Source organism: Sorex araneus, chromosome 1, assembly GCF_027595985.1.
Source record: "Sorex araneus isolate mSorAra2 chromosome 1, mSorAra2.pri, whole genome shotgun sequence".
Classification (NCBI taxonomy): domain Eukaryota; kingdom Metazoa; phylum Chordata; class Mammalia; order Eulipotyphla; family Soricidae; genus Sorex; species Sorex araneus.
The window spans coordinates 53,490,411-53,517,178 of record NC_073302.1 but is presented as its reverse complement, the minus strand read 5'-3'; the positions used below and the strand labels follow the sequence as shown (position 1 = coordinate 53,517,178).

The 26,768-nt window shown below is 38.3% G+C and overlaps 1 protein-coding gene across 1 annotated transcript in view; it reads left to right on the top strand.

The window, feature by feature from the left end:
* Positions 1-26,768, top strand: part of DENND4C (DENN domain containing 4C) — a 109,906-nt gene that overhangs the window by 49,331 nt on the left and 33,807 nt on the right. Inside the window, exons 10-20 of the mRNA XM_055141855.1 lie at positions 3,147-3,322; positions 6,669-6,769; positions 8,617-8,835; positions 10,951-11,096; positions 12,580-12,615; positions 12,699-12,829; positions 14,126-14,258; positions 16,047-16,253; positions 19,162-19,290; positions 19,868-20,012; positions 20,286-20,432. Coding sequence (XP_054997830.1) covers positions 3,147-3,322; positions 6,669-6,769; positions 8,617-8,835; positions 10,951-11,096; positions 12,580-12,615; positions 12,699-12,829; positions 14,126-14,258; positions 16,047-16,253; positions 19,162-19,290; positions 19,868-20,012; positions 20,286-20,432 — 1,570 coding nt within the window. The remainder of the gene's footprint in view (positions 1-3,146; positions 3,323-6,668; positions 6,770-8,616; positions 8,836-10,950; positions 11,097-12,579; positions 12,616-12,698; positions 12,830-14,125; positions 14,259-16,046; positions 16,254-19,161; positions 19,291-19,867; positions 20,013-20,285; positions 20,433-26,768) is intronic.

The window sequence follows — 26,768 nt, the reverse complement described above, 5'->3', positions numbered from 1 at the left end:
TCATGTACTCAGGAATTACTCCTGGTGGTGCTCAGGAGACCATATGGGATGCTGGGAATCAAACCCAGGTCGGCCATGTGTAAGGCAAACGCCTTACCTGCTGTGCTATCGCTCCAGCCCCATTATTTGGATTTTAGATGGTTTTATTCTGAATTTGTTTTTATATAGTTACAGGTGTTAACCTTTTGTTGAGTGGAAGATAGTTTTTCACTGGAGGAGGTTTGAAGTCCTTACAGAGTTCTGTTTATCTACTCTCTGTTCTCATTTTCTGCTGTTCCTTATTGCTTATTGTACAGCCATGTTGGCTTTGTTATCCTTGGAGCATTATCAGGCAGCCCCTATACCTTAAGACCTTCATTTCAGTTCTTTATCTGAAGCACTCTTCTCCTAGGTATCCCCATGATTAAATTTCTTACATTCTTCAGATTAGGGATCAGCTGTCATTTTCTAATGAGATCTACCCTGTTTGGCTTTTTTTATAGCTAGCCTTCCTCAGTACTGGACTCTAAACTTCTTCAGCTTATCATTTTCCCCTCCCTTTCCCCGCCTGCTCCTCCCTTGCCCTCTCCCACTTTCTTTTTTTGTGGTGCCAGAGATTGAACCCATGACTGCTGCTGCTGCTTTTTTTTTCCCCAAATTGTTTTGTCCTAGAATGCCTGCACTCATAGGTCCCCCAGCCTGCACTGTCTGCTCCCTGCCTGCACTCTTTCTGCCTTCCTCCCTGCCCCCACCTGCCCTTGCCTACACTTCTGCCTGCACTCTCTCTGTCCTCCTGCCTGCCCCTGCCTGCACCCACCTATACCCCTGCCTGCGTGGCACCTGAACCCACGGCCATGGCTTCTTCACACATGAAGTATTCTACAGATGAGCCACGTGCCCAGCTCTAGTTTTTCTTTTTTCATAGCATTTCTTGATGTGGGAGATATTTTATTTATTGTATCTTTCTTTTCCTGATAGACTAGGTGTTGATTGGCTAAGATTTGTGAGTCAAATCCTGCTAGTCATCATTAAATAGAGTTACTGGTATATTGGACATTTATGTACATATTTCCTATGATCATTTTATTTTATTTTATTATTTTGTTTTTGCTTTTTTGGGTCATACCCAGCAATGCTCAGGGGTAACTTCTGGCTCTGTGCTCAGAAATTACTCCTGACGGTGCTTAGGGGACCATATGGGATGCCCGGGATCGAACCCAGGTCAGCGATGTGCAAGGCAAATGCCTTACCCACTATATTATCACTTCTGTCCCCTCCTATGATCATTTTAATGCATGATGATAGCTCAAAGGCTGGTGTACGTGCTTGGTATGTGGGAGCCCTTGGTTCTGCCCCACCACTGCATCATGACCCCTTGAGCACCAAGTTAGGAGTAGCTCTCAAGCACTGCCAGATGTGACCCAAAACCAAACAAAAAACATTATGACCAAGATATATGACTCTTTTTTTTTTTTTTTTTGCTTTTTGGGTCACACCCTGCGATGCTCAGGGGTTACTCCTGGCTTTGCACTCAGGAATTACTCCTGACAGTGCTTGGGGGACCATATGGGATGCCGGGGATCGAACCCGGGTCGGCCGCGTGCAAGGCAAACGCCCTACCCGCTGTGCTATCGCTCAGGCCCCCAAGATATATGACTCTTAAACCAGAAAACTTTGTTCTTATTCTGGACTATAAATGTTAATGTGGGCAGGGATCTTATTTATTCTTATGACCCCATCATAAAAAACAGTGCTCAGCACATATTGTTAATTACTTGATATGTGAATGATTAAAAATAAGTCATTCTCGTAACCATATAGAATAACTGTCAGAGATGTGAAGTGCTCTAGGTATTTTTTTGGGGTATGAGTAATGAATAAGGTTAAGAATTGACATAGGTGGGGCTGGAGCAATAACACAGCGGGTAGGGCATTTTCCTTGCACGTGGCTGACCCGGGTTCAATTCCCAGCATCCCATATGGTCCCCTGAGCACCAACAAGGATGATTCCTGAGTGCAGAGCAAGGAGTAACCCCTGTACATTGCCAGGTGTGACCCAAAAAACAAACAAAAAAAAGAATTCACATAGGCTTTCAAAAAGATGGCAGAATTTTCATAGTTCAGTAAAAATTTATCAATGAATAAAATGTTAATATAATTTTAATCACCTTTCATTATTAAAATTTGTCATATATTTATGTTAGAGCAAAAAATCCTGGTAAAAGATTCTTGAGTTATGTTAGTGATTAGTGATTAGTATTTTAAGAAGTCAGGATTTATTGAAGTTAGATCATTTTATGTTTATTTAGATAGTGAGAACATTCTTCTTTTTTTTCTTTAAATTTTATTGAATCACTGTGAGATAGTTACAAGCTTTCATGTTTGGGTTACGATCACACAATGATCAAACACTCGTCCCTCCACCAGTGCACATTCCCCACCACCAATATCCTCGGTATATTCCCCCCTTTCCCACCTTTCCCCTACCTCCATGGCAGACAATATTCCCTGTATTCTCTCTCTACTTTTGGGCATTATGGCTTGCAACACAGTCACTGAGAGGTCATTATGTTTGGTCTATTATCTACTTTTGGCACATATCTCCCATCCTGACTGATTTCTCCAGCCATCATTTTCTTAGTGATCCCTTCTCTGTTCCATCTGCTTAGTGAGAACATTCTTATTGAGAATTTCTTTTGTTGACTAGTGTATTATTACCAAGAGGATCATTAATTTAGAGGGTTTTTTAAAAAATTTTAATCATTGGTGCTCTTAAAGTTGGATATTAGTCATGGGTATTTTGAGAATTAATTGAAAGCTAAACTCACAAGAGGTAAAATTCATGAGCTTTTTTCATATTTGGGGGGCATTTTCTCTCATCTTTGATTTTTCCCATATAATAGGAATATGAATTTTCTATAGGCATTAAAAGAACTAGTGCCTATAGCTGTTACTATGAGCTGTTAGCATTTATATTGTGCCTATAATCTTTATGCTTGAAGAAAGATTTTACAGTTTCATAAGATTTCTTATAGTCATTTAATTTTTAGAACAAAGTTTAAGATAAAAGAAATTGTTTCTAAATGAGACTTTTAAGTAATTTGTTATTAACAAAATCTTTGTTGCAAATTTAAAATTTGGTTAATTTTTAAAAAACTTTTTCGCAGATGATCTTTCCATTTCAGTGGCAATGCCCGTATATTCCCCTTTGTCCTCTTTCCCTGGCGGCAGTGCTCAGTGCACCTTTACCATTTATAGTTGGAGTTGACTCAAGATATTTTGATCTTCATGACCCACCACAAGATGTTGTTTGCATTGACTTGGATACAAACATGCTATATATGTAAGTTGACTCTTTTTTAAAAAGAATAAAATATCTGTGATAGCTCATTGAAGGCATTTAAAAATGTGTTAATTTTTTAAAAAATTATAGTTAAGGTAACATGGTTACAATAGTGTTCATATTTATGGTGTTGATATATAAAGCTACTGCATGCACTTCTCCATCACCAAAGCACCCAAGATCCTCCACCACTGTGTATGGTACTCTTTCCACCCGCCGCCAGCATGGGCACCCCCTCCCCCTCCTGCCTTGGTAATCTCATTTTTGTAATCTAGGACCAAGGGTTTGTCATTTCTATTTGGTTTCTCTGTATACCACAGATGAGTGAGATCATCTAATATTTGTCCTTTTCCTGACTTATTTCACTTAACATAATATACGCTAGTTCTATCTAAGTTGCAGCAAACTGCAAGATTTTATCTTTGCTTTATATATATATATATATATATATACATACATATGTATATGTATGTATATATATACACGGACTGGAGTGATAGCACAGCCGGTAGGGCGTTTGCCTTGCACGCGTCCGACCCGGGTTCGATTCCTCTGTCCTCTCCAAGAACCCAGCAAACTACCGAGAGTATCATGCCCGCACGGCAGAGCCTGGCAAGCTACTCGTGGAATAGTCAATATGCCAAAAACAGTAACAAGAAGTCTCATAGTGGAGATATTACTGGCCCGCTCGAGCAAATCGATGAGCATCAGTACGACAGTGCTATATACACACACACACACAACACACACACACACAATGCAGGTTCTCTTCTCATCTGTCATTAGACATTTAAGTTATTTCCATTTCCTGGCAGGTGAACTTAGTACAGCAATGAAGGTAGATATGCATATTTCATTTTGAGTTTTTGTGTTTTTTGGGCTAGATGCCAAGAACTAGAATTGCTGAGTCATAATGGAAACTTTGTTACTTTCTTGAGGAGATATCTTCATTTTTTTTTTTTTTTTTTTGCTTTTTGTGTGGCGATGCCCAGGGGTTACTCCTGGCTCTGCACTCAGGAATTACTCCTGGTGGTGCTCAGGGAACCATATGGGATGCTGGGAATCGAACCCTGGTTGGCCTCGTGCAAGGCGAACGCCCTACCTGCTGTGCTATCGCTACAGCCCCAAAATGTCTTAATATTATTTTCTATAGATGCTAAACAAGATAGCATTAATTCCAGCAGTGTTGAGGGTTCCTTTTATACCAAATCCCTACTAATACTGTAAAGCTGTGTGGTTTGACAAAGAAGTTAAGTATTATAGTTAGTTTATATATATATATATATATACATATATATACATATAACTTAATGATAGGAGATATTTCTGTTTATCAAAATGGATATGAATTTGAAAATAGAGGTTAAATACTGCTTTTAAAGATCAAAAAATAATATATGTGTTCTAGATTTAATTCAGAGTCATATGTAAATTTTTAAAAATAAATGTATCCGTTTGAGTTAGTAACAATTTAGTATAGACTGACACTTATACTAAAACAACAAAAAAGATGATAGTCCAGCAGGCAGGGAGTTTGCCTTGTATACAGGTGACCCAAGTTCTATCCCCAGCATCCCTGAGCTCTGCCAGGAATGATCCTTGAGTGCAGAGCCAGTAGTAAGCAAGCCCTAAGTACAGATAGGTGTGGCCCAAAACCAACAGCAACAACAACAAAATCTGAAATAAAACATTGTAATAATATACAACTGTTTTAAGAAAGAGACTGTCTTTAAGAATATACTTGAACACAACCTCTTTAGAGGATATTTAATAATGAATGTCAACACTACAAATTTACATAACTTTGATTCAGTGATTCTGCTTCTTAAAGATAAAAGTTGTTTCTAGGATTTATTTTGGGGGGGCAGGATTTTGGGGAGCACACCCAGCATTGCTTGCTCCTAGCTCTTGCTCAGGGATCACTCCTGGTAGGGTTTGCAGTACCGTATGTGGTACTGGGGATCCAACCTGGATTGACAGTGAACAAAGACCAGTGTGGCCTGTACTCTCTGGTGCAACTTTAAGGAGTTTTGAATTAAGAATCCAAGATAATTCACCACTAATTTCCAGACTCTACATTTTTTTGAGAAATAGGATTGGGGGTGGCTCCCAAATGGTGTTCTGGGGGCCATTTTTGTCAATTTTTGATCATCAGGGCTGGAAATTTAGTTCTGGGGCTGAGGATGTGGTAGTGTTAGAACCCTTTTGTGTCTGGTACCACCAGGGTTACCCTGGTAGTGTTTGGGGGCCAGCAGGGCTATCTCTGTCCAGTGGTACTCTGAGACCTGTAGGACTGTACTGGCTAGGCTGGGCATGGAGTGAAAGGCAAGGGTTCAGTGTGCTGTTGCTGATCCAACTGGGTTTGGGCACCTATGTGCCCTAAACCCTATACTATATCTAAGGTCCAGTTTACCATATTTTAAAATGATAAAAGGTAACAAAAATTTAGTTTGATCATTGTTTGGTACCAATGTCTAAATTTCCCCATATAGGTGTTCTTAAAGATACAATTTTTCATTTATCCCAATTCTGTAAACTTGCATATAGCCTCAGAGTAGAACTTGATGAATTTTATAGAAAAAAATTTTTTTTGTTTTCATGATTTTTGTAAATGAGGATCTAATTGACTTTAGAGCATCATGATTGGATAGTAGGTTTACACATGAGGTGTATGATTCTGTTTCTGTTATTAGGAGTTGAGGAGACACCCAGGATCTCATGTGATGCTGGGGATTGAACTTGTAGCTGCCACATTGGGCTCCAGACCTTGGAACCATCTTTTCTTCCTCATAGGATTTTTTTTGTTTAGGTCAGTTTTAGAACTGAGTTAACAAAATATTCTTCCCCTGCTCTTTTTGGGCTCTTCCTGGCACAGTGCTCAGGGCCAATCTCCTGATACTAAGGGGTCCTTGTAGTGCCATATAAGCTCTAACTCTTGAGTTTTTTTCTTCAACCCAAATCCGTATTTCAACTCCAATCCCCTTTGTTAGGGAACACAGTGTCTTAGAAACCTTCTAATAGGTAGTATAAAGCATGAGGAATGGTTTAAAGAATGGTTTAAATGGTTTAAAGATCCTTTAAAATGATTTAAAGAATGGATTAAACTACCTTCTAATAATAATCAAACCATTCGGTTTGATACTTAAAATACTCCAATTCTGAAATGTAGCTTTTGAAGCAAGACTTCACTTATATTTGGAACGCCTATATCGAAAGCCCATGTTGAAGGTTATAGTGAGATAACATTTGAGGTTGATTGAAATTAGAAGAGAATGTATTTACTATTTCATATTCATTGTAACTCGTAAAAACAGATAATACATTTCATTATGCATTTATTTAATAGATCAGATGAAAAGAAGAGCATGAACTGGAAACAGCTTCCCAAAAAGCCATGTAAAAATCTGCTCAGCACCTTGAAGAAATTGTATCCCCAGCTGTCTGCAGGTAATTATGAAGACAGGTGTCAAATCCAGAATCTTATACATGTGAAGTGCACACTTGACTGCTGAGCTATATCTTATATCCTGCCAAAGGATTTTTGTTTTGTTTGGGATTTTTTTGTGTGGGGGTGGGCAGCACACTCATTAGTGCTCACATTTTACTCCTGGGTCTGAGCTCAGGAGCATTCCTGGTAGGGGTCAGGGAACCAGTGGAGTGGTAGAGATCGAACCTGGGTCTGCCGCGTGCAAGACAAGTGCCCTGCCCAAGGTTAGCACTGTAGCACTGTTGCACTGTCGTCCCATTGTTCATCGATTTGCTGGAGCGGGCAACAGTAATGTCTCCATTGTGAGACTTGTTGTTACTGATTTTGGCACATTGAATATGCCACGGGTAGCTTGCTAAGCTCTGCCGTGCGGGCGGGATACTTTCAGTAGCTTGCCGGGCTCTCGGAGAGGGACAGAGGAATCAAACCCGGGTCAGCCCCATGCAAGGGAAACGCCTTAGCCAATGTGCTATCACTCCATCCCAAGGGTAAGGCACAAAAATCTCTCCAGCTAACCAAGAATTTTTTTTTTTTTCGCTTTTTGGGTCACACCCAGCGATGCACAGGGGTTACTCCTGGCTCTGCACTCAGGAATTAACCCCTGGCAGTGCTCAGGGGATGATATGGGATGCTGGGAATCGACCCCGGGTTGGCTGCATGCAAGGCAAACGCCCTACCCGCTGTACTATTACTCCAGCCCCATGACCAAGAATTGTTTTGAACGAAATGGTGCATATGAGAAAATTATTTCATTTTTTTCAGTTATAGGGACCTCTCCTAGGGGCTACTTGGCGGGGAAATGGGTAGGGGCTCCTTTCAGTAGCACTTGGTCTAGTAAGTGCTGTTGATAGTGCAGGCCTGAAGGTTTTGTGCTGGGGTCTGGGGGCCACCAGTTCCATATCCAGCTAGTGTTGAGAGGGATCAGACAGTTCTGGGGATTGATTCCCTCGACTCAAAAATGCCAGGCATGTCTTCTACCATTTTTACGTATCTCCCTCTCCCAAGAATAATCATCTTGTCTGCTTAATAAGGAGTCTCATATAACAAAAGTCTCATAGTAAATTAATTTTTGAGATTCGTGATTTTTTTTTTGAGCCTATTTTCTGTGTTCTGTTTTCCTATTTTTAACTCCTGCCAATGATTTTTTTACTTCTTGCAGGGGAGGAGGGTAAATGAGCTTTGACACACACCTGACTGTGCTCAAGACTTATTTGTGGTGGGGCCATAACAGTGGTAGAGCTGGTAGGGCATTTTTCTTGCAGCTCTTTCATGTTCAATCCTGGCACTCTGTATAGTCCTCTGAGCACCTTCTAGTGTGATCCCTGAGCACAGAGCCAGACATAAGCCCAAAAACGGGAAAAAAAAAAGGGAATTTCCAGTCTGTGTATTCAGAGATCACTCCTGGTGGTGCTCAGGGAATCATATGCAGTGCCTGGGATCATAATTGGGTTTGTCCAGGTTGTCCATCCAGTAGTATAGGCAAAGCAAGCACCATATCCCCTATACCATTTCTCCAGCTCACCTTTACTTTTTAAATTATGTTTGTGTATGTCACTACATAATACTACATTACTGCTGTGCTCAGGGAACCCACTAGTGCCTGACATTGAGCGTGGAACTCCCAAAGCAGAGCAGGAGCTCTAGCCCTTTGGGCTATTTCCCCAAGTCTGATTCATTTGTACTTATTTTCATTTAAGAGTGAATGAGGAGTTCCAGGAACTGCTGGACTTTATTTGACTATTCAATTGTTGAGTCCGGTACATAAAATATTATAATTAATGCCAGTTTTTTTGTCTACATTTATTAGTTCATCGAAAAACCCAGGAGGGTTCAGCAGTTGAGATGACTCCAATCGAAGCAGATTTTTCTTGGCAAAAGAAGATGACACAACTTGAGATGGAAATCCAAGAGGCATTTTTGCGCTTTATGGCATCCATATTAAAAGGATACAGAGCATACCTCAAACCAATTACAGAGGCTCCTTCAAATAAAGCCACGGCTGCTGATTCATTGTTTGACCGACAGGGTAAGGACATTGAAATGCAGGCTTATTGAAATGAAAAATATTTTGCATTTGATGTTACTTTCTTCCAAAATCACTCAGTAGATTCATTAAAAATTTACTTTAAAATGTAATGAACTTTGAGATCAGAGAATTAGTGCAGAAACTGAGGTGCTTGCTTTGCATTACATCCTAGGCACCCTAATAAGGTCCCCTGAGCACCACTAGGAATGACTCCTGAGCAGCAATAGGCTTGACCTAATCCCCCTCCCCCTCCAGCTGCCCAAAATAAATATGCAGGCAGGCATACATACGTACATACATACATACAATGTAATGAACTTTACTCAGAACCTGTTCCCAGCTTTGTACTGAAAGGGGTTGTGGATTGCGGCAGGGTCCATGATCAGGATTGCTCCTGACAGGATTCAGTGATGCTTGAAATTGTATCCAGGCTTCATGTATGCTCAGCCTGTTCAGCTTTCTCATCCCCGTAAATATAATTTCTTTTATTGTTTCACTTTAGTTCATATTTTTGAGGTTTTGGGCCACACTGGACAGTGCTCAAGGCTTACTTCTGATTCTATGCTCAAGGATCGCTCCTAGCAGGTTCAGGGGACCATGTGGAATGCTGGGGATCAAACTTGGGTTGACCTTGTACAAAGCAAGGCCTTATCTGCTGTTCTCCCTCTCTGGCCCTCTTTTAATTTGGACTCCCCATTTTTTTCCCCTAAGAAAACTGAAAATGGAGGTTTTTAGTTATGACATATTAAAGATGTTTGCTTGTATTTACAGCCCCATACTGTCAGTTACTTAATTGGACTATAAGCTGGTGATGGGGTTTTTAGATGTTTCCTCAATTTTACATAGTTCTTTGATACAGTAGGGATTTGAAATATTCCTCAACAATTTATTGATTTTAAAAAACATAGTAGAGTTTGCTATCAGGGATGGATGTGTAAGTGGTCTGATCCAGCTTGTAGAACATAAAAGTGGATTTCAGTGAGCCTACTTCCACCTTCCCTGCCAAATCAAAAACATCTTGGTTGGGGGCTGGAGTGAGAGTACAGCTAGTAGGGCATTTGCCTTACATGTGACTGATTCAGATTTAATCCCTGGCATCTCTCATATGTTGCCCTGAGTACTGCCAGGAGTGATCCCTGAGCACAGAGTCAGGAGTAAATCAGAAATAAATCCTGAGCATCATTGGTCACTTTCAGGTTCATTTTGATTCAACTGAAAATACCAAATGGGGGGCTGGAGCAATAGCACAGTGGGTAGGGCGTTTGCCTTGCACGCCACCGATCCGGGTTCGATTCCCAGCATCCCATATGGTCCCCTGAGCACTGCCAAGAGTAATTTCTGAGTGCGAAGCCAGGAGTAACCCCTGTGCATCACCGGGTGTGACCCAAAAAGCAAAAAAAAAAGAAAATACCAGATGGCCCCAAAACAAAAACATCTTGGTTGGATGTGATTAAGCAAATCAAATATAGGTAAAGGTCAGAGAATTAGAAATATGAAAAGCAGAGCTGTTTTGAATGCAAGCATGAAAAAGCCATGGGGTCTGTGACTGTGGATTTTGGTGATATAGATCGTAGATCATTGAACGTGTTTGCTGTGAGTGTTTGTGCTATAGGAACGTGTTTGTGCCTTGGGTATTGAACAATAATGTTGGTAGAACTTGGAGAGGTAAGAGTATTTTGAATTAGATGTTCTCGTCTTCTGTGAATGGAGAGAGGAGCCTTGAAGTCAGTAAAAGATAAAGATTAGTAGGTGGGAATTGTCATACTCTTGAATCTTCATGAAGATAAGTGATTTACATAAGAAATTATAGGAATACTTGGTAGCTTTGCAGAGGAAGGACATTGATTTTTCTCCTGTGACAGTTACGAGAGAGAATATCAGCAAAATTTCTGCTTGAAAGGTGTAGGGCTAGAGTTTCCTTTTAGGACATTTACATTTCAGTGAAAATGTTAAAGGTATAAATTATTTTTTGTGGTTTAATCACAGAGAAACAACCATGGATACAAGAATGTTGATACTGGAGACTTTTGTAAATGGATATATAAAATTTTAAATAATGCTTAATACCCAGTTCCACTGACAGTTTGAATTTAATTTTAATTTTGTTTGCCTCAGGATTTTTAAAAAGCCGAGATCGTGCCTATACGAAATTCTACACTCTGTTAACCAAAACACAGATTTTTATTCGTTTTATTGAAGAATGTAGTTTTGTAAGTGATAAAGATACTGGATTGGCATTTTTTGATGACTGCATAGAAAAGGTAAAAGTGTGTCCTAAATCATTAAGGAAAAACTTTGATAATCATAGTTACTATTATTTTTCCTGCCTTCTCTCTTCACTTCTCTTGTGGTGGTGGTGGTGGTGATCAGAGGTCTTATCCATTCAGTTCTGGTGCTCTATAGAGGCTGCACATTAGGTTGTACTCCCACACTTACTAGTTTCGGTGCTCCCTGGGAGTTAGACACTGGTTGTGGTGTGCCAAGGATCACTCACTGTTGTGCAGAACATCCCCCAGATTGTACTCAGTATATCGCCAGTTCCAGGGATTAAATTCCTAACCTTGTGGCAGCAAGGTTGATAACCTACCATTGAGTCACATCTTAAAGGCCTGAATTATCATTATTAATCCAGATTATCTGAGGGAGACAACATAGGGGAATGTGTATGTGTTTGTAGTGTTCGTATGAATCTCAGATTAATAGAAGAATCTTTTTCTTTTGTGGTGTCTAGTATCTACCATGCAAAACTCATTTTTCTTTTTTAATCAGCTTTCACTATTAAAAACTAAGAATAATACCATTAGATCTTTTTATTTTTCATTCAAATGAACAAAATAAAATTTAATGGTTCACTTTATATTTTTTGTGTAATTGAAATCTATTTTAAAAAATATATTCCTAAGTACTTTTGATAATATATTTCTTTTGTCCATTTAATAGAGGATATTTGGAAATAGCTTAAACTGTAAAGTTCTACTTTCCCATCTTAAAAAAATTTAAGTTGTTTCTCAACAGTAACTATTCATTGTTTTCATTTTTTATAGAGTTCTTATTTTTTCTAAGTAGACCTTGGAACTGATTGTGGAAGCGAATCATATATAACACTTGAGATTGTGTTCAAAAATTATAGAATACTATGGCATTGTAATTTTTAGGGATTATCATGATTTTTATGCACTGGAACATCATTCTTCCACCACTGGTCTGCAAAGTGGCACTGGTCTACCACCTTGATTGTAATTGCTGGCTCATGGACTGGTTTACAAACAGGTGCCAGTCCACAGGTGTGAAAAAGTTAAAAAAATTCAGTCTTAGATTAGAAGGCTTCTGTTCAATACCAGAGATGTGATTTTAACTCACTATTTTGTTTTCTTAAAAAATTGATGGTCTGACATCTTTGAATTAGGGAAGTTTAGAAAGTGATTACTGATGCAGAATAAATTATATATTGAATTTAATAATAATTAAAAACCTTATTTGAGAAGTCAGATTCTCCTGGTATCAGTGTATCAGTTATCTTTTCTTTTTGGGGAGGAATTTACAAAAATTAAAATTAATTTTTTCTGTCTCAGTAGCCATTGGAGAATAATTATACTTAATCCTAATAATATTGGACCATCAAAATGTACTATAAAGTGTTTTGTGCCTGCTTGGCATTAAAAATTAATTTTTAAGTCGAAATTTGAGATAAAAATCTCTTAAATCTGTATATGGGTTTTCACTAAGAAATTTTTTCTTTTCTAGTTGTTTCCTGATAAAGGCACAGAGAAAGCAGATAAGGTATCATTTTTTTTTAATTTAAGAGTAATTTTAGAATAATTTTGCTTAAACATAAAGTAATTAGAAGAAATAATTACTTTCAGGTTGATTTTGATTCAACAGAAGATACCAAATTAATAGAGCTCGATGATTCACAGAAAAGTGAGCATACTGTGTTCATAATGCCACCAGAGCCACCACCTGATGATGAGAAGGACCTGTCCCCAAAGTTCAGGTAGCGGCAGTTTTGTAAACAACTGTTTGCATGTAATGTATTTTATTCATTTGTGGAGGTCATCTTCTAAATTTTTTCAGTGAACTAATAGCTATTACTATTTTATGGAGATGTCACTAAGTATTATGATTTTAGAATTGGACAGCCGTGTGAGGAGGGGAAGGCGGGTGTTTATTACTGTGTGTTAAGTATTTAGCCATAATTTAGGCTTTTAAAAACTTCATTTCTGAAAAAGAAAATTTTCATGTATGGGCTGGAGAGATACTACAGGATTTAGGTCACTTGGACATGCAGACGTGGGTTCAATATTTAATAACAATAATAGGCTAACTTATAATAATTATTTATCTCTAAAATTGAAAAAATACTTCCTTTAAGATATCAAAGCAAGATTATTTTATGAAGCAGTCCTTTAAAAATGTATCAGAGTGTGGACGTGTGTGTGTGTGTGTGTGTGTGTGTGTGTGTGTGTGTGTGTGTGTGTGTGTGTGTACATGGCTGGAGTGATAGCACAGCAGATAGGGCATTTGCCTTGCACGCAGTCAACCCGGGTTCAATTCCTTGGTCCCTCTCAGAGAGCCTGGCAAGCTACTGAGAGTATCCCGCCCACACGGCAGAGCCTGGCAAGCTCCCTGTGGCATATTTGATATGCCAAAAATAGTAACAACAAGTCTCACAATGGAGACTTTACTGGTGCCCGCTAGAGCAAATCGATGAGCAATGGGATGACAGTGATAATATATTCATATCTATCTATATATATGTATTTCTTTGCAGGGTGGAGGGTTGGGCTGAGGATGCAGGAAACTCCTAGCATTGGGATTAGAATGAGGCCTCATTTATTCAATGCGTGAACTGCTCCCAATGAATATTTTAAAATATAAAACAAATCAAAATATAAAAAAATCGACATTTTCATGTAGGAAGTATTTGTATCTTATAAGTATACCATCATACATTTTTGTTTTTGTTTTTGTTTTTGCTTTTGCTTTTTGGACCACACCTGGTGATACTTGGGTTTCTCCTGGCTCTGCACTCAGGAATTACTCTTGGTGGTGCTCAGGGTACCATTTCGCGTACCAGGGATCAAATCCGGGTTAGCTGCAAGTGCCCTACCTGCTATGCTGTATCTCTGGCCCCTCATCATGAATGTTTTGGTAGAAATTCTGTGTAAGGATTTTAGGAAATAATATTACTACTTGAGGCATAAAAATATTAACAAATACCAGGATACGAATAGTTATAGTAATATATTTTGAAGCCTCTATTCTGTGTTTGATGTTTGCTTGTTTATAGTTACAAGTACTTTCCAAGGCTGGACCTTAAGCTTTTTGACAGACCACAGGAGTTAAAACTTCGTTTTAGTCGACACCCTGCTGGGAATAGCATTACAAACAGTCCAGCTCTCATGGCTAAGAGAACGAAACAGGTCAGATATTCTTTATCTAATAATGTTAAAAATGTATGTGTGATGTATAGCTCATGGCTAAGAACGATCACCTACAGCTGAAGTGAGGAACCTTTTTTCTGCCAACGGTCATTTGGATATTTACAACATAATTTGCAAGCCGCGCAGTACAGAAAGACAGGACCTGGGCAGCCATGAGAAGTATTCATGACTGACTGTTATGTACCAGGGACAGACCGTAGTTTCACCTACTGGACAAATGTTCCTAACACCTGCTACACCAACTATTTGAAGACACTATAATATTAATTAATTTGATGTCTTGGGACCCTTTTTAAAATAATGAAACTGCAGTTTGGGGATGCTTATGTTTATGCCTTAAGAGATTCCTTGGGGGGGCTGGAGTAATAGCATAGCGGGTAGGGCGTTTGCCTTGCACGCGGCCGACCAGGGTTCAAATCCCAGCATCCCATATGGTCCCCTGAGCACCGCCGGGGGTTATTCCTGAGTGCAGAGCCAGGAGTAACCCCTGTGCATCGCCAGGTGTGACCCAAAAACAAAAACAAAAACAAAAAAATTAAAAAAAAAAAAAGATTCCTTGGGAACAAAGAGATTTATATCTGTATTGAGGCACACAGGTCCTGATGGTACTGCTTGCATGGGTTCTCTGTGAGCTCACAGACACATTAATCAGAAGTTGCACTTCCTGGCTATGATGCTTGCACATTTTTTAAGGTACAGTGTTCTTCAGGGATCATTCCCTTTTTGTAGTGCTTGCGTACACCTGACTGCAATGTAATTGAAAATTACTGCAGCTCCAAGGGTCAAAGACTACAAGACTGTCGGCCTCAAATAGCAGAGGTGCCAGATTTGAACTTGGCACAGATGATACCTAGGGATTTAAACTCAGGACCACATGCTTACAAGGTTGCAAGGCAGGTGCGCTATTCCTTTGGGCCCTTACAGTTGTTTTTAGTGGGAAAACTTTGTTACCTCTTAAGTCTCATTAGCTTCAGATTTCTTTTCTAGCTGTGCTGGAAGAATAAGAAGGTACTTATTTTCAGATTTGTCTTCAAGATTCATGGAAGTGGAGCCAGTAAAAAAATAGTATAGAATGATCTTTCAGTTTATAACACTTTCCAGCAGAGGATTGCCACCTGAAGGACAACCATAGCAGTGTGATATTCTGGTAGTCCCTTTAGTTTCCTGGAGTTAATACAGAGTTTGATAGAATCCAGGTGATTTTGGTCCGAGAGAGAAAATCACAAGTAGAAAGCATTTTTAGAAAGTTGTGAAGTACTCGGTCTTTTTCAGATTATGAGACCTGCAAAGAAAGGGATCTTTTTAGGAATCTCTTGGTGAAGGACTCTCGTGAGGGAGGGCAGAATAGAAATCATAGCAGGAAATAGCTTTCAGCGTCTTAAACTTTTTAACTGCGAAACTGACATTGAAGAATTAAACTATAAATGGTTAAATCTCTTTCAACCACCAAACTTTTGTGAAGGGCTCTTGATTAGTGATTATATTAGAAAAAGATGAATGGTCTCTACTTTTAAGAAATTTGTCATCTATTAGGAGTCTCATTTTTGCTAATAGTTGTAGTATAGTATAAGATGTTCTTTCTGTAAGATGATTGTTGAGGAACTCTGACACTGAGTTGGAAGTCACCCACAACAGTAAGACTATGAATTATTCTGTTTTAGGGTAAAATATTACAGTAATATTTCCTCTTCACTTCCCCTCTCATATCCTTCCCCTGTTTTAATGAGTTTTAGTGAATCCATAATATTTTATTTATTCTCTTTTTAGGAGATAAAAACAGCTCATAAGTTGGCAAAGAGATGTTATATGAATCCACCACAATGGGCCAAGTGTCTCTTCAGTCATTGTTACAGTTTATGGTTTATTTGTCTCCCAGCCTATGTTAAAGTTTCTCATCCTAAGGTCAGAGCACTTCAGCAGGCATATGATGTACTTACTAAGATGAGGAAAACAGATGTGGATCCACTAGATGAGGCAAGTACAACAAATTCAGTTACTGTTATTAAGGTGAACTTGACTTTGTTTTTAAAGAAAATTTATATCTCAGTTGCACTAGTGTCCCAGGTATTTTCATTAAACAGGAAAGGTAAAACTGTTTCTGTCTTATAGAGTTAGTGCTTTTTAAAATATATATATATATACATATATTTGGGCTGGAGTGATAGTACAGTAGATAGGGCATTTGCCTAGCATGCGGCCAACCCAGGTTCAATTTCCAACATCCCATATGGTCCCCTGAACACAGCCAGGAGTAATTTCTGAGTGCAGAGCCAGGAGTAACTCCTATGCATCGCCGGGTGGCACCCAAAAGCCAAAAATAAATAATTTATTTGAAAAATTACTGCTTCGGGCCAGTGATAATTGCTCAGAGGTAGAGTACCCCCTTTGCATGTATGGGGCCCAGGGTTTGGTCCCTGGTCAACACCAACTTTCCCACAAAATATGCTCCTTTGGAATAGAGCAGAGATTTCTTCTTTTTTTTCTTTTTAAACAAGCTCTTACTTTCTTTTGATTTATCTTTTTGGGGGGGTGCCTATACCTGGCAATTCCAGGGGTTACCCTGCTGTGCATTCAGGAATCACATCTGGCAGTGCTATCTCTCTGGCCCCAGGAGCAGAGACTTCCTTACTTAGAACAGATAGTTTGCCCTGATACATAGAAAATAACCTTAATAGTATTTACTTCATAAATTCTTTGTACATGTGTGCGACGAATTGAACTCACAAATATATGAAAGGCATACTCTACCTCTTGCTGATTTAATTTTGTTCTTAATTAACTTATGAAGCATATAGAGAGTAATAAGTGTTATTCCACTTAGAGTCAGTGTCCTAGGGTGAGTTTTAATCTGTCTGTTTTGTATTACAGATTTGAAAACACAGGTCTGAGTTTCTCAACTCACTGTTGATCATTTGCCCCATATCATTATTTGGTATCAGGGCCTATCCCATACATTGTAGGGTGTTTAGCAGCCTCTCTCGCCTTTACCCACTAGATGACAGGATCAGCTAACAACCAAAAATCCTCCCATAATAACTAAAATTGCTTAATGTCTGCATATATTTATTAATGTCCCTTGGAGAATAAAATTATCCTACTGATGTAAATAATAATGGTATCTTCCTCTAAGGCTAACTCAAAGGTTAAATTAATTAATCTCTATAAAGTACCTAGAATATTACCTGATACGTAGTAAGCACTCAGTGAATGATAAACAGTTTGGGTGCATTCTCTCTTAATCTTAGAATCTTCCAAAGAAACATTATCTAGTCAGTGTCTAAGAAACAGTCACTTATTTAGCCTTTCTTCTTTCTGTGGCACCCCACATGGTCCGCTCTGCACTGCCAGGGGTAATTCCTGAGTGTAGAGCCAGGACTATGCCCTGAGCACAGCTGGGTGTGACCCAAAAACAAATTTCTAAACATTATACCTTGATTATGTTTGAATTTATTCTAATTTTTTGTGTATGTTCTGTGTTGAACACACTCACTGTTCTATGGCTTTTTTGGAATTGTTTAAACATTTACTCTTTATTTTGAATAACTTGAGGTATTTGAATTATCTTGAGCTCAAGGGATATAATTCCTTTAGTTAATCCTTTTTCTTTGCTTTGCTTTTCTGCTTTGTTTCTGACTACACCTCACTGTGTTCTAGAATCACATCTGGCAGTGCTCAGAGACCGTAGTGGTGCCCAGGATTCAAGTGCCTCTCCCACTATACGTCTCACTGGCCCGGCCCTCTTTACATTTTTTTTAAATTTTGTTGTTGTTTTTGTTTTGGGGCCACACTTGGTAGTGTTCAGGGCTTACTTCTGGCTCTGCACTCAGGAATTTCTCCAGGAACTTTGGGATGCTGGTGATTGAACCCAGGTTGGCCATGTGCAAGGCAGGCGCCCTAGCTACTGTACCAACTCAAGCACCCTTTTTAGCTATTTCTAATTCATAGTTTACTGATACTTCTTTCACCCAGTCATTTATCAAGTTGCTTCTACAGTTTCTGATCTCCTTTTACTCCTAAATTACACTCTCCATTCTTCCAATAATCACCTTTATGATCTTCTGCTTCTTCAGATCCCTTTTAATATGTCATTTTTTCTGTTCTCGTCATCCTTTGTCAAATATTCTTACTTTCTCCTTGAGTAGATACAGGATCTTGGCTTTATAATCACAGTTATCCCTGTTTCCCACCTGGTCCTTTATTTATTTATTTATTTTTAAAAAATTGTTCATTAGTGAATCACCGTGAGGTACAGTTACAGACTTCCAAACTTTCGTGCTTGCATTGCAGTCATACAATGGTCGAGTATCCATCCTTCCACCAGTGCCCATTCTCCTCCACCAATGTTCCCAGTATCCCTCCCACCATCCCCACCGCCTGGCCCTTTAGCAGGCCCAAAATAATTTACTTTATATTGCTTGTTATAACAAAATAGAGTTATCAAAACTTTACGTGTGTTTTTTTTTAGTAAAACTAATTCTTTCCAAACAGTGACCAGCAATAGTCATTTTCTTATGTAGGTTTAATCACTAAAACAAATGGAATATGTGAAGTAGTTAATAATAATGTCGATACTTGAATGTGTAATAGGTTTGTTTCTTAGTGAGGACCAGACTCAGCTATCACTGGGAAGTGTATCATCAAGCGTAAAGGATCAAACTCAGGAACTTGCAAATGTTGAGCATAAACTCTACCACTTGAGCTGTCTCCCAACCTAATGAATAGTAGATGACCTCCAAGCCTTGTCAGGAGTGATCACTGAGTACTGCTGGGTATTGCCCCAAAACAAAGCAAAACAAAAGAAAAAAAATCAAGTCATAAATCTCTGAATGTCACTAATAGAGTATTATGCTAATGACTAATGCCTTACGTTATTTCCTCTTAGGTGTGCTATCGAGTCGTGATGCAGCTCTGCGGACTGTGGAGTCATCCTGTGTTAGCAGTGAGAGTCTTATTCGAAATGAAGACTGCAAAGATAAAACCAAATGCTATTACTTATGGCTATTATAATAAGGTAAGTATGATTGTCATTAGCAATATATACTGATTATTATGTTTGATACTTTGTATGGGAGCCATACCTCTTTATGCTCAGGGCTTACTCATCGCTCTGCATTCAGTAATCACGCTTCGTGGGGCTTGGGTGACAAGATGAGGTGCTGGGGATTGAAACCTGGGTCAGTAGCATCCAAGGCAAGTCCCCTGTTCACTGTATTATCTCTCCGACCCCAGGTTTGATTTTTTTATTTTGAAGAGGGGGGGGGTCACACCCCGTGATGCTCAGAGGTTATTCTGCACTCAGAAATTACTCCTGACCTTACTTGGGGAACTGTATGGGATGCCAGGTGCTCGGGGGACCATATGGGATACCGGAGATTGAACCCAGGTTGGCCGTGTGCAAGGCAACGTCCTACCCTCTGTACTATCACTCTGACCAAAATTATCAAAGTTTGGTAATTTTGATACCTTTCATTTATTACACATGATACTTAGAGGTTTAGGGATATAATTATATGTAATATATTCATGTATGTATTTTTTGAAAATTAAATATTTTGATAAGCACTGTTTTTGATCTTAATTCTACTTAGGTAGTTTTGGAGAGCCCTTGGCCTAGCAGTACCCGCAGTGGTATCTTCTTATGGACGAAGGTACGGAATGTCATCCGTGGCTTGGCACAATTTAGGCAGCCACTTAAAAAGACTATGCAAAAGTCACAAGTCTCGTCATCATCAGGTAATACATATGACCGAAAAGATACTATCTTGGTGAACCATAGCTTTATAGGCATATAATTTTTTAAATTATATGATGCAGAGAACTTAAGTGAAATTCTGACTGATATTTTTCTATGTAACTAAAGACAGGAATTATTGTAGTACAGATTATTTTTTTTCCCCAAGTTTTAGAACGTATTCTGAAACTGTAAATGATCTGAGTGTGGTCTGTGTTTTGTTTCAGAGGTTATTAGTACATAAATTACTGAACTGTTGTTGTCCTTATTCTTAGTGCCACAGAATGCCACAGGCGGAAGTGATGGGGACACGATGAGCCATGGTAGCATGGATAGTGCTGCTGATGCTAACAATGGGGAGCACACAGTCTTCGTCAGAGATTTAGTCAGTGTTGATTCCACCGATAATCACTCTAGTACAGGTATAAAACTTGGATTTTGCTGATCTTTCACTTATTCTTATGTTATCTTTCTTTTCTTTCTTTTTTTTTTAAAGGTTTTGCTCTCTCTTCTTGAGTTTGTGCAATATGAGTATTTAAAAACTACACTGTGTAAACGAAGAAATTATACCTGATTGTAGATCACATTGTATTTTCTGTAGTTAAAATAAACTTTGGGGAGCGGATCAAGTACAGCATGTAGGGCATTGGCCTTGCACGAGGCTGACCCAGGCATCCCACATGGTCCCCCACGCATCCCAGTATGGTCCCCCAAGCACCACCAGGAGTAAGTCCTGAGTGCAGAGCCAGAGTAACCTCTGAGTATCACCGGATGTGACCCTAAAAGCCAAATACACGTCAATTAAATAAAATGAAATTTGGAGTGCTTGCAAACAAGTCTCCAGCATGGCACTTTTTTGTTCATCATTCGTTTGTTAAAAAAAAAAGTATGTAATTGTTAGAAATTGTGAGCTGAGGAATTTAATATCACTGGGACAGCTTGCAAATAGTTTTCATTGAGTGAAAATACTTATTAAATATATGTGACTATCTGTGTACATATATTAATGAAGGAAAATAACACACGCAATGTGGAGGTTAATAAGAGAGCCCAAAGAGGTAGAATTTATGCTTTGCATCTTGGAGACCTGGATTCTGTCCCTTGGTCTCCTGAGTATCTACCAAGCATCAAGTAGTCCCATGATTTAAAGCTTTCTTTGCACTTATTATTTTAAGTGATATTTTGAGAAATCTGACAGGCCAGGGATATGACTGAGCAGAGACTGAGTTTGATCCCTGGCATCCCAGGTACTACTGGGAGTGGTTTTGGTGCCACCTGATGCCCCTCCCCCACCCCCTGCCACTGTAGCCTCCACAGCTGACATTTAAAATGAAATCTGAGAAGTCTTCTAAAGTTGGAAGTAAGCATCATTAAAGTGGCACATGATTGTGTGGGGGGTGGGGTTGCTTAGGAAGTGGTGTGAAGGGCTGGAGCACATCCTTTGCATGGGTAATCCTAGTTTCCATCCAGTATGGTCCTTGAGCACCACCTGGAGCAGCTTGAGTACTGCCAGGTATGGTTCCAAAAGGCAAGGGGGGAAATTACAGCTAAAGTGACACATTGAAATGATGCGTATGTATTGCACATTCTTCTTCTTCTGTTGTTTTTTCCTTTTTGTTATTGTTGTTACTGTTAATATTTCAAGCTTTTCTTTAAAGAAAATTCTGAGTCTAATTCCTGTGCTGCATCTGATGAACTTGTCTCAATGACTGAAGTTTCCTTTTCTCTGCTCTTTGTTGTTCTGCTTTTTGCTCTGTGCTGTTCTTGGTGCTGCATTTGTCCTTGGCTGTCATGGTGTGGGTTGCAGACAGACTTATATGACGTGAAGCTATGGATACACGTGTGCATTAATTCTACTCTTGAATGTTAACTACCTCAGGTAATTTCCCATTTATTAGGTTAAAGTCGCTAACATACCAAGGGTTGTGGGGAGGAGATTGTTTTAGTGTCATTATAGGTGGAAAACAATTTTAGTTTTCTTGGCTTTTCTTCTTTAGATAAAGGTAATTATATATGGTTTCTGAAAATATCTAGGTGAACATTCTTTAGCTGATTTGCAAAGTATATTTACCTTAATTGAAACTATACTATGTTTTTAAAAATATATAATGTCAAATCTTACTTTAATGCTGGTTTATAGCATCATTATGGTCAGATAGTTTTATGGACACTAAAAATTCAGTGTTCTAAGTTTTTGTTTTTAATTTACTTTTCACTTTGACACCGTGTTTTACTTACTTACTTATAATAGGTTCTTGGTCATATAATATTCCCACCTCCAAATCCCCATTCCTCCACTCCTTATCCCAGAATCCCTCTCACCGCACAACCAGACTCTTTGACAGATATGTTTTTTAATTTAGTTATGTAGCCTGTGTCTACCAATGCTTTAGGTAGTATTAGATCTAGTAGCTTAGGTATATACAGATAATTTGCCTCTGAACTGTAGAGGGGCCTAGGCTTCTCATTGCCCCAATGTTACTTCCAGCTCCCCTGTTCTTTCGTCTCACTTCCATTTCTCTCCTTGACATTTTTGTTTCTGTAGTCTAGAGCCAATGTTTTGCCCACCTTTGCTCCCAACCATTCACTGGATACATTATTCTGTGTATAAAATGTTGTGTGATTTTAATTTTTATATGATTATTATTTCCTAAATGCAGTATATTTCTGTGATTTTTGCTTAAGATTGGTCTGTTGAGTTCTTTCTGTTAAAATTGATCCTGGTATTTATAGGAACAATAAAGTGTGTACATGAATTTTTTTAGCCAAACTCAGTGATGTTAAGGGGTAACTCATGGCTCTGTACCCAGGAATTATTCCTGGAATTGCTCAGGGGGATGATCATCTAGGATGCTGAGGGCTGAATCTGGCTTTGCTGCATGCAAACAAGCACCTATCCACTCTACTATTTCTCGGACCTTGAATATGAATTATTGAAAGTCACCAATAGAGGACTATAAATTGCCTGTTTGTAAATTAACGTATTTCAACCAAGAATTTTGGTGAGACTCTTATTTTAAAACCATGTTATTTTTATGTCTTCTTGCTTTCCTTATTAGGAAAGTATTCTTGAAGAAGTGGATTTCATTTATGAAAAAACAAAGAAAAGGGGCTGGAGCAATAGCACAGCGGGTAGGGCGTTTGCCTTGCACTCGGCCAACCCGGGTTCGAATTCCAGCATCGCATATGGTCCCCGAACATTGCCAGGAGTAATTCCTGAGTGCATGAGCCAGGAGTAACCCCTGTGCATCGCTGGGTGTGATCCAAAAACCAAAAAAAAAAAAAAAAAAAACCAAAGAAAATAAAACACTGAAATAATTTCACAGTGAATAACAACAAAAAAAACCACTCTTATTTCTCTGTACTTTTAAAGTTATCTCATTACATAAGCAATTTATTCCTTCAAAGTAAAAAATGATCTTGTATTTAGCATAAAGATTCCAATTGTTAGAGAATCTTTACATCTTTTTTTTTTACATCTTTTTTCACATATGTGCTGCTTTTCAGTAGCATTTCACATGGCTGAAGTAAACCCTGAATTACAGTGGTAATATGTCTTTATAAAGTTTTTTGTAGTGCCATTTGATACTTTTGGAGACTTAGAGCCTATTTTCATTAAGAATTATCTGTAGAATCTCTTGGTACCTGATACTGAGCCACTTAGCTTATTGAGTGGTATATCTGGGCTTAATCAGTATACACTGTTTCTCCCAGTCAAGTGTCCATTTCATGGCATCATAATGTTTTACCAGACTTTCTGAGGAGGCCAATAAAAAGCATCTGATACAGTATTGAAAGTTGTTTACTTCTTTTTTCTTATATAGCACATTTAAAATTTGGTGTTATAGTAAGTGATTAAAAACTAGAAGGCACTATACGTATACTTCTAATGTCTTTTTTCTTAATGTCCTTTATAATGATTCCTAGTAATTAGCTTTAATTTAGATTTTTAAAGCCAAATAGACTTTTAAAAAAACTTAATCTCAGATGCTTGGCATCCCACATTGTCCCCCAAGAACTGCCAGGAGTAATTCCTAAGCACAGAGCCAGAAACAGCGGAGCATCACCAGGTGTGGCCCCCAGTGTGGAGGGAGTGGGGCAGAAGGGGGGAGGGGTTGCTGTAGGCTCAGACTTCAAAAAATTTACAAGAATTGTACAGCAAACATTTGAGCTTTTATCTAGATTCATTCATTTTCAGTTTGCCACATTTGCTTTGTTTACTTTCTGTACATGTACTGTTTGTTCTTATAAATCATGTGAAAACAGGTTTTTATTCAACTATCTCAGTATTTCAGGGATATTTTCTATGAAGTAGCCAATATAGTTACCAAATCCAGAAGAATATTAATTTACTACTTTATTGATGTATTCTGATTTTGACACTTTCCTTTTCAAATTTGTTGATTTGAAAAAATGTTCTCTGTGGTACTCATTGCTCTTATTTTAGTCCCCTTTTAATCTGACATAGTTTGTCAGATTTTCTTTGTCTCTTTTTAAATTTTTTTGTTTTGGGGTCACATATGGCAATGCTCAGGGGTTCCTTCTGGCTCTGCACTCAGGAATTGCTCCTCATAGGGCTTGCAGGACCATAAGGGTTCCCGGGTACTGAACCAGGCTCTGCTGCATGTAAGGCACCCTATATTAGAACTCTAGCCTCTCTTTGTTTCTTTTGACAGCCTTTCTGAAGAACTCAGTTCAGTTATTTTTTTAAGTAATATGTATTTTTTAAAAATTTTAAAAATAGCATCATCCTATGACAATCCCCAAAATAACCTTTATGTATGTAAAATTCCAGAAAAAGCCATTTGGAAGGATTCTATGCAAGTTCCTCCTGAAAACCATTCAGGGCTTGCTCTTCAAGCCTGTATTTAGCCTTGAACATGTATCTTGCTTGAACATGTATTTTGTTTGTGTACTTTTCTACTCCAGGGAAGCCAGTTCCCACTCTTCGTTTTCCCTCACATACACGTTTACATAAATATACTAAGTTCACAAGTAAAAGTCCAGTTCCATTCTTCAGCATACAATTAACCCCCTTTACCTACCTGGTTTATTCATTCTTCTATTTTCTTTTCTGGTAACCACGAATTTGCTTTACTCCGTTAGAAGCTTCATTTCATTCATTTAGTTTCTCTAAATACTACATAGGAATGAAATAATACGGTGTTTATCTTTCTCTGATTTATTTCGCTATTCTTAATATCTTCAGTCTGTTCACATTGTTACAAATGGCAGGATTTAATCTTATAGCTGAGTAGTATTCTTTTGTGTATCTGTAAATATATATATATACATATACACACACACACACACACACACACACTACATCTTTGTTCAATCATCTCTCAACTTAGTGCTTGGCTGTTGTATATAATGCTGCAGTGAATGTGGGGTGCATATACACTGTATCTTAAAATTTTCCATCTTTGGGAAAATACCAACAAGTAATAGTTGGATTCCGTAGAATTTCTATTTTTTTAATTTTTGAGGATTCTCAGTACTGCTTTGCAGAATGACTCAGTACTGCTTTGCAGAAATACATCCCACCACCAGTGGTCAAGGATTCCCTTACTTTCCATATCTTCTATGTGTGTCTTGTCTTTGAGTAATAGCCGGTATCATAGTTGTGAGATGATACCTTTTTGTTTTAATTTGCACTTCCTTAATAATAATGAGATTGAACATCTCTTCATATGCCTTTTGGCCACCTGTATGTATTCTTTGGAAAAATACCTGTTTAGATGTGTTGTTAATTTTTTTAATTGTATGGTCTATTTTTTATTGAGTTTTATGAGTTTTTTAAATATGTTTTGGGTACTGATCCCTTGATATTAGTTTCTTTCACCATGCAGAAACTTTCTAATTTGATGTAGCCCCATTTGTTTGTTTTGGCTTTTGTTTCTTTCCCTTTGCAATCAGTATTCCACAGAGACATCCTTAAGTCCTGTGTCAAGGAACAAGGAACATCTTACCTGTGTTTTCATTTATGTGTTTCATGATATTTAAAAGTCTTTAATTCATTTTGCGTTGACTTTTTCAGAATGGTATCTATTACTGATCCCGTTTTACTCCTTTTTTACTTGTGCCTGTTAAGTTTCCCAATACCATTTAATAATAATTTCTTTCTCATTGACCTTTTCCATTGACAGTATATATCTTGGAACCAACCTCTACTGTGATAGCCATGAAATGATGATTTTTAGCACTGGGTGTGACCCCCCCCAAATAAAAAAATTTTAATGATTTTACCAGCTCTGTCCTTCCACATTTGTATATTATATTTTAGTGTGGCCCATTACACATATACCAGTAGTACTTTTGAGAACTTTATTATACAACAAAATGTTCCTGACTCTGATTTCTTTCACTGGTAAATACATTTTAGTAGTTAGTAACTGAAATAAAGATTTGTTTTCTGCTTCTAGGCTTTTTATGAAGAGCTAGGAAAAAAATACATATTGTGTAAATATCTTAAATTCCAGATCAGCTCTATAGATTTTACTTTTTTTCCCTTTTATATCTTTACAGACAATATCCTTTGGTGGTCAGAGAGCTAGTTCAGAGGTTAATGTGCTTCCCTTTATGTGGTTCACCTAGGTTGGAGTTCCCTCCCCCCCCTCCCCCCCCCCCCCCCCCGGCAAACAAAATCTCCTTTTTGAAAGAAGAAAACCATTCTCTTTTCTTTCAAAGTGAGGGTGAGGAACATGGGTCCCATCATCAACACATTTAATCATTTGCTCAGTCCTATACTACAAATA